This window comes from Calidris pugnax, unplaced genomic scaffold (genome assembly GCF_001431845.1).
Source record: "Calidris pugnax isolate Ruff unplaced genomic scaffold, ASM143184v1 scaffold409, whole genome shotgun sequence".
NCBI lineage: Eukaryota > Metazoa > Chordata > Aves > Charadriiformes > Scolopacidae > Calidris > Calidris pugnax.
Window position 1 is genome coordinate 214,892 of NW_015091161.1, and position 8,634 is coordinate 223,525.

General features: G+C 43.4%; 1 protein-coding gene across 1 annotated transcript; it reads right to left on the minus strand.

Moving 5' to 3' along the window:
• Window positions 1–5,066: 5,066 nt before the first annotated feature.
• On the minus strand, window positions 5,067–8,141 carry GDF5 (growth differentiation factor 5). The gene is made up of 2 exons (XM_014959320.1): window positions 7,510–8,141; window positions 5,067–5,937 (listed from the first exon to the last, which is right to left on the minus strand). The coding sequence occupies exons 1-2, from the start codon at window positions 8,139–8,141 to the stop codon at window positions 5,067–5,069; spliced, it is 1,503 nt and encodes a 500-aa protein (XP_014814806.1).
• Between the last annotated feature and the right edge of the window lie 493 nt (window positions 8,142–8,634).

Sequence of the window (8,634 nt, forward strand, 5' to 3'; positions counted from 1 at the left end):
TTTCCAGTTTCTTTGCTGTGGGTCAGCCCTATCCCTAAACCTCTGTTTTCAGGGGTGAATGAGGGTTGAGTCAAGTCCACTTGGGTTGTGCTTTTGTGCTTATCGGGGATAATGAACATTTGTAACAGCCACAATTCATGTATCTTGGGCTGTTTCGATACGTGTTTTTGTCCTCACACTGGATAACTGAAACTGCACATTTCTGTGTGAAGTCTTGACAAGATTTGCAGTGGTTTTTGAGGAGGAATCAAGTGGAGATGTGCTCCCTGCGGCAGCACCTTCTTGTTGCTATTGGAATTTTTGTTGCTACTGGAATTTTAGGTAGATTAAGAATAACAGAAACTGCTTTGAGAAGAGCAGTGAAAGTGGTCACTCCCTTCAACACTGTAGATTTAAGTGATCGTAACCATTCAGTGAGCATCTCGTAATTAATTACAGAGACAGAAGCCTTTGCCAGGTGATCCCACTGGTTCGAACGATACACCAGTAAAGCACCTATAGGTTAATATACATTTACACCATGGGCAAAGTCAGTAGACCACTCTGGAATAAAATAGAGTTGAACTAGAATTCTCAGAGCTATTAAACAATTTCCCTAACATAAATGCACTCTGGACATCACAGCACTGCTTTGTAACCAGTGTTAGAAACCAAGGATGTTCAATTTGAGAGTTAAAAGTGAAAAAACCTACCCTAATCCTGCCATCTACTATGCCCACCATTATAAACTCCTCACTTTGAGCTGGACTAAACTTGAGCAGTGCCAGGGCTGTCGCTTCTGGATGACACTGCAACTGCGCTACCTCCTAAGCAAAGTGGATGTCATATTATCTCCTAACCTCAATATTTGGGCTGAAATTGCTTCTGTTTAGGCCAAACCCAGTATCTGGCAATTTTGATGTGGTAATAAGCCATTACAGTTCTGGCATTTTAGTGTTTATAATTTCAAATTTGTTTAAACTGATATAAAAGACCTACTAGTGCGTGGTTTTTTTTTTTTTCTTTCCCCTTCAAGTTATATCTACTACCTAGCAGAATCTGGGGTTTTGAACCATTAGGAAAGTGTGTTTTTTAAGTACTTTAGTGTGTGAGTAGTTCTTTTAGTTTTTCCTGAGTTTATGCTCTTTGCTTTGGGCTAATTGCATTTTTTTTTTTCCATTCAGATGCTGATACATACTCAATTTAACCAAAATTTACCTGAATCTTGCTTTATTCATGTATTAAGAAATTCATACAAGGACAAGAAGCAAGAACCTCAAAGAGATACCAGCTAGGTTTTTAAAAATTTTTATGGTGACCAGCCTCACCAGGTTCCTCAGGCTGATCGACAGCTCTACAGTGTGAAGCGAGCAGGGATTTTCCTCCTCAGATCCCCAAGCCACCAGGCACTCGTTGCCTCTAACACCAGTGCTACCTTCCTCCAAAGCTGCTGCAGCATCTCCTGAATCCAATGGAAGCATTGGGCTGGAAGCAATGAATGGAAGCAAACTGCCCATGGCCAGCAGTCATGATCCCAGGAGGTAACTTGTCTGTACTCAATTTAACCAAAATTTACCTGAATCTTGCTTTATTCATGTATTAAGAAATTCATACAAGGACAAGAAGCAAGAACCTCAAAGAGATACCAGCTAGGTTTTTAAAAATTTTTATGGTGACCAGCCTCACCAGGTTCCTCAGGCTGATCGACAGCTCTACAGTGTGAAGCGAGCAGGGATTTTCCTCCTCAGATCCCCAAGCCACCAGGCACTCGTTGCCTCTAACACCAGTGCTACCTTCCTCCAAAGCTGCTGCAGCATCTCCTGAATCCAATGGAAGCATTGGGCTGGAAGCAATGAATGGAAGCAAACTGCCCATGGCCAGCAGTCATGATCCCAGGAGGTAACTTGTCTGTTAAGGCAACTTAGATTTGCTTCATGTGAACTTAAATGGACAGTATTTGCTATTTCAGACTGGTCACCTTGAGCTGCTGAGGACTGTGTGGTTAGTAAATGGCATGGCACAGCTCTCTCTGTCCTACCTGAGAATGGAGGTTTCTCTGGGAATGTGCAGACAGGGACAGGCCTGGGGATGGGGAGCAGCAGGGCTTTCATGCAGGGGGAGAAAGGAGACAACCCTTTCTCATGGTGATCAAGCCAACCCCTCCAGAAGGCAGCTAGAGAAAGGATCCTTATAAGCTGCAAAGCCAGTCTCCTAGAAAACAGCTGGGAGCCAGAAGGGCTTAAGCAGGATGAGGAAAAAATGTCTGAGCTGCCCTCGTGCCATGGACTTGGCAGGGGAATGTTTTCTCTCCTACTGTAGCGATGGTAAATCATATCTAAATAAGCTTGTAGTAAAACTTAAAAAGCCAGTCTCCTAGAAAACAGCTGGGAGCCAGAAGGGCTTAAGCAGGATGAGGAAAAAATGTCTGAGCTGCCCTCGTGCCATGGACTTGGCAGGGGAATGTTTTCTCTCCTACTGTAGCGATGGTAAATCATATCTAAATAAGCTTGTAGTAAAACTTAAAATTAAAAACTCCTTGTTGTTTGGAAAGTCATATGAGCCTGGCTGGTGAGGAGCAGGAGACAGAAACTGTTGGTCCCAGCCTCAGACTCCACCATGATGAAGAAGAGCAGGACCTGGGAACTGCAGACACCGAGAGCCCAGAAGGGAGACAGAGGAGCCCTGGGGACAGCCCTGACCCATAAAACATATCCATAAGATGCCAGAATTTCTTGTGCACATGTTATGAAGTAGCTTCAAGTGCTGGTCATTTTACCTGCCTGCTAACCTGCTAGTCAGTGATTCGCCCTCCTGTCAAATCATAGAATCATAGAATCATTGAGGTTGGAAGAGACCCTTGGGATCATCGAGTCCAACCATCTCCCCTACTCTACAAAGTCCTCCCCTACACCATGTCCCTCAGCACTGCATCTAAACGGCCCTTAAACACAGCCAGGGATGGTGACTCCACCCCCTCCCTGGGCAGCCTGTTCCAACGCCCGACCACTCTTTCGGTGAAAAATTCCTTCCTAATGTTCAGTCTAAACCCACCCTGTTGGAGCTTGAAGCCGTTCCCTCTCGTTCTATTGTTAATTACCTGTGAGAAGAGACCAGCACCAACCTCTCTACAGTGTCCTTTCAAGTAGTTGTAGAGAGTGATGAGGTCTCCCCTCAGCCTCCTCTTCCTCACACTAAACAGCCCCAGCTCCTTCAGCCGCTCTTCATATGATTTGTCTTCCAGGCCCTTCACTAGTTTCGTTGCCCTCCTCTGCACTCGCTCCAGCATTCTGACCCACCCTGTGCTGTGTTATCTCGTGGCCTGCACCCAAGCAGTGTCAGTTCCTGCAGGTAGAAATCACAGCGCTAAGCTGTGACAGAGATCACACACAGGAAAGCTCCCTGCAGGGCTTTGTCTGTGTCACCCTGCTGTAGGTCATGGTAGGTGACAGCTCTCCTGCACAGGGGAACCCCGTGTGTCTGGCAGCAAGGCTGTTTAACTGGGTGTTTTAAGCTGGTTAGAGGCTCAGACACCCAGAGAGCGCAGGAGGACAGGGCAGAGCTTTTTCTCACTCTTTCTCTGTGGCTGTTGACCAGGAATTTTGGACGGTTTGTCAGTCATGTGAGCTAGAACACATCCAGTCTGGGGAGGTGACCAGGAGGACCTCGGGGGCCATGCTCAGCTCCCTGCCATGACCCACACCCGGGATGCTGCGCAGAGGGTAGTCCGGATCCAGGAAATCATGTGACTTGATGGTTTAAATTGATGAAACAACATTAAACCTTAGCATTTGTAGTTTATACTACCAATAAACTACTTCAACTACTTCAATTTCTGATGGTTCTTAGGGGCTTTCTGATCCGTGTACAGTTGAACATCTGGTACCCGGTTTTGTGGGTGGAAACACACGGAGAGTAATCCCACAATAGATGTATAATCCACCTCTAGAATAGATAAAGGGGATGTGCAAACTCACAGCCCTTGGAGGGCGGAGTACAAGGATCCCAGCTCCCTTTTGCAATCATCTGCATAACTTGTTTTTGCCCTGGATACATCAAATGACCATGTCATTCCCCACCGGATCAAACCATGCCGTGCTTTCAAGTCTTTCTTCCAATGTTTCCACAGTTTCTCTCTGTGGCAGCAGAGTCAGAGGCAAGCAACATGCATGGACGTGTTTTGCATCCCACTGGCATTCTGCTGCACTGAAAAGTCCCTTTCACTTGTATTTATTGTACAAAAACATTAAAAACAAATTCTTAAAGCATTATAATTATGCAGAGTTGGACAGCTAGACACAATGTAGCACTGTGTCAATAATTTATTACATCTTATGCCATAATTGAACACTTTTACTATGAGCATTTGAGAACAACTTGGACCTTATACAGAGTAATATATCTTGCTACATAATAATGGAAAGGTGGGTACTTAAGAAAGATATGTAGCTGGGAGGAAAACATACATGGAAGCAAATACCTCCTCCATCACCTATCTCCATGTAAAACTTAAAACTAAATCAACATATTATAATTAATGACTCCTTTTTTATATATGCATAGTTTCAAGAGCTAATCAGAAAGAAATCATATTACAGTGTAAGTATTTACACCAAGATGAGAGCACACCAGAACACAACCTTCTCTTCTAGACATCAGGTCTCTTTTCTCACATTTCTTCATGGACAAAGCTCATGGGACTCAGACATAAATTCAGTCTCAGAAATATTGTTCAAAGGATCAGACAGGTCATATCCACAGCTCACTGATACCATCTGTACCCACTGTCCCGAGGCTAAAAGCAGGCGATCTGAAGGTGTGGAGGTATAATCTTCTCTGTCAAGGACTTCAGTCAGAGCCAGTCTTGTGTTGCCGACACAAGGCCTTACATCAGGATCCGTGAGAGCATCCAAATGCTACTGAAATATGCTCAGGGTGGAGAGACAGATAGAAGCACTGGATTTATTGCTACATCCTTGTAAACGTACTTACCTTAGAGGTAAGAAATCTAGTTAACCTTAGTTGAGAAGAGGTTATGGTCAATGTGTCATGTTACCTCTCATAACATGTTCATGTGAGCAACTGCTCTGCTACCTACAGCCGCACGACTCCACCACCATGTCCTCGTACTGCTTGTAGACCACGTTGTTTGCAGAGTCAATGAAAAGAATGCTAATAGGACTCAGCCTGGTCGGGACACAGCAAGTTGGGGGTGTGGATTCTGGGTCCATCGAGTTCATTAGTGTTTGGATAACTGCGTGATTGGTGGGCTCCAGATGGGATCGAAGGGGGAATTCACAAAGCCCTTCGCAGTGATACGCTTCATACTCCAGAGGGGCTATGATCCAGTCATCCCAGCCCATATCCTTAAAATTCACGTGGAGGGCTTTCCTGCTGCACCTTGCCTTCAGGTTCTTAGTGGGCCTCTTCCCTTGCCGTGTTGCTAGAGGAGCTCTTCTCTTCCGCCTCTGATTGAATAAGTACTCGTAAACAGTTTTGTCATCTTGGCCGGATCTAGCTTTGATTTCATTGAAGAATAAGTCTCTTTTTTTTGTCCTCCCAAATACCAAAAAGAGAGCCTTTTCATTGACCTGTCTTCCTGTTCTATTAAATCCCACGCTCCTGAGATCAACAGCTCTCCCCCTGTCAAAAGTTTCCAGTTCAAAACACAAGTTAACCAAGTTTTTAAAGTTCCTGAAAAGTTTCCAGATGTCAAACACTTCCCACTTTGGTGTGTCTGTGATACTGACAGTACGAGAGTCCAGGAGAGTTGCTGCTTGTCTGTTTGTAGAGCAACTAAATAATTTCACTTGGGAAGTTTTTCCAGAAGAAAGAGACTTCCACGTATCAGAAGGCTTTTTCCTCAATATCCGAAGCTCTGCTCCCAGCAAACCATCCTTTTCTAATGCGCTGATGTCAAAAATGTATTTTTGTTTTCTTATAGTTGGCGCTCTCTCATCTGAAAAAAGCACACACATTTTTAAATGTATATCAAGCCCAGATCAATATCAGTTATTCAGTTCTTAATGGTTTTCCTGAAGTTTGCTCATAAGCCTAAGTTTCCCTAATTAGCCCACCAAACAGAAAGAGGAATTTTTGTCCAAGGGATCAGCTCCGTGCAGGGACCCAGAAGAACTCAGTGACTCAACAGGGAAATGAGTTTCTGAGTTCCCCTTGTAGAAATCTCCTTTCTTTCACGGGCAGGTATTTTCTAGCTTCAAAGTAGCAATTAGCCAATTGAAAAATAGTCCTTTTTCAGGGCTGAGTACTCACAGGGCGTATTCACCACTTATATCCTACTTAAATTACCAAAACAGAACTTCAGCAGTGCCCGGGCCCCATGCTGGCTCCAAACATGAGCAAATTTACCCTTAGATGATACAATAGTGAATTAGTCCTTTAAAAGCAACATCCCCAGGAACTGCCAGACACAAGGATAATTGCCTTATAACTTAACTCTATGGGATTCACAACTTTGTCAACTTGGGCAGAAAAATATACCTCCTTTAACCCGATGTTACATTTGCTTGGTTACACTCATGGGCAGCACTAACAAGGACTATGGCTGAGCCAATGTTTTAACGACCTCATATTAACAATGTCTTCCAGTGGCAAGCTATCAATATCAACCTATTCACAATTAAATGGCAAACAAATCCAGTCCTGGCTGAGCCTTTCTGTCACAATTACTTTATCAGCCATAGCCTGTGTCGCTTCCTTATGTACACGACAAAACTCTTACTAACGTCACTGGAAGCAACATGGGGCTCTCCAACCAGATGGGTAAGGTGAACGTCAGTCTTTGGGAGCCTGGTTATTTCTGGTGTGAAAGCAAAGACTAGTCCAAATTTCAAAAAAATTTTGGAACCAGAATGTTGAATCACAAGTTCTGGAGTCCCAGAGGTTATTTACTCTTTTTAGCCTGTGTGTAGATGAGCCTGTGTGTAGATGTGGGTTCTGTGGGTAGAAGGTTGGTGGTACCTGAAAGCATGAGCTTTGAGCTAGTGCAGATACACCCATCCTACGCTATTAGGACTCCTGGGTCTACAGTACAGTTCCTCACAATTCTACCTTGAACAAATCTGGCTGACCCCTTTGAGACTGAAACTTGTGGGTTTTTTCATGGGATAGCCCTGTTCTTAGCATATCATGTGTTTTTAGACTTACTTTACAATAAAATCTAATGTTAGCAGTTTCCATGAGCTAGTTATGGAAAGAAAATAAGACCAAAATTTAAAAGGTTTTTAAACACCTAAGCATGCAAAGACTGATCAATTTTCAACAATACGCATCTAAAATATTTTCTACATGTTTTAATTGGCTGCCACACAACCATCTAGCTCTGCCTCTATATGAGTTTTCCAAGATAAGGCAGGACAAAATCTGCAGCAAAGTTGTACAATTTCTTTTACATTAAAAAGAGCAATTTGACTTTAACAAAGTATGATTATTTTCCAATGCTCTCTACATCTAAAAACACACTCAGGCATCTCTGTGTCCACACACACACACACATGAGCTCCTTTCTTTCCTTGTCCTTTGTCTATAAAGCTGGTTATTGTATTGGCAAGTCCAGCCTCCAGTTTTACACTTCCATTAACACCTTTTCTTTCTGCATCTGAGAGAGTCCTGTACAAAGAGAGCATGTATTCATGTGGCGTTATAGGGGGATGTCGGAAAGTTTCCTTAGTTTCCCTCTGGGTGACAGGCTCTTTAGTCTTTTTGGTTTTGAAAGAATCAGTGTCAGTACTGCTTGTGCCAGTTTTTTTCAAAGCCACCTTGCTGCTAAGATTTTGAACCTTTGGAGTCACTGTCCTTACTCCAGAAGGTCTGCTGGGGAGATGTCCTACCTTGCCCTCCGTGGCTGCTGTTCTTGAGACAACCTTCTTTGATTCATCATTCTTGGCCAGCAGAGCTCCAGCCTGAACAGCACTGCTTTTAGTCCTAGCCTTTGAGGTCGCAGCACTAAATCCATGGCTTGCAGTCCTCAGTGTACCTGCCCGTGCTGAGGGATTCCGCTCTTTTCCTTCTGCTTTTAAAAATCCTAGTTTAGATCCCGGATTACTCTGGCCTGCTTCAGAATTACTCAGCACTCCAGGAACTAGATCCAGAGACAGCCAAGCCAAATGCCAAAGCAGTAAAGTGAGAAAATGCAGGATTTTCATCCTCTGGTCTTCCTCTGAATGCCACTAAAGAAAAAATCAGAAAAGGTTCCTCCAGTTTGGCAGAAGAAAACATGAAAGAAATTAAAAACCAAAGTCAGCAAAAATGATTTTCGTTTGAGATTAAAACATTTCAAATCTCGTTGTTCAATACTTGTATCCAGTCCCATAGTGGAAATGCTCATGTACTCAGATGCAATCTCCCCTGACTTCAGTTAGCGGCTATAAAGAACTTGTTCTTGAAAAGAGAAAGTTTACCACCTCGTTTTCTTCTGTAAAACTGACTGAAAACTTGAAGGAGTCCTGTTTAAATCCAAGGGTTTTTTTTTCCAAGAAGGAAGAATGGCGTAATGCTGCCTCTGTGTTAAAAGGTTTTTTTAAAGTTTTGAATCCTTTCCAGTGAAAATATTTCACACACAGAGACCTGCAGGTGCTCAGAAATCTTTTACAAACCTGAACTCAGGAATTGGAAACGGAATTCCAACAAACCTATTTA

What these genes read in the sequence shown, in the direction of transcription:
- GDF5 (XM_014959320.1), bottom strand. Translation starts at nt 8,141, where the DNA reads ATGAAAATCCTGCATTTTCTCACTTTACTGCTTTGGCATTTGGCTTGG. An exon ending in AGCTTTATAGACAAAGGACA is followed by an intron (nt 5,938 to 7,509) that starts AGGAAAGAAAGG and finishes TGTGCTTTTTTC; the next exon opens with AGATGAGAGAGCGCCAACTA.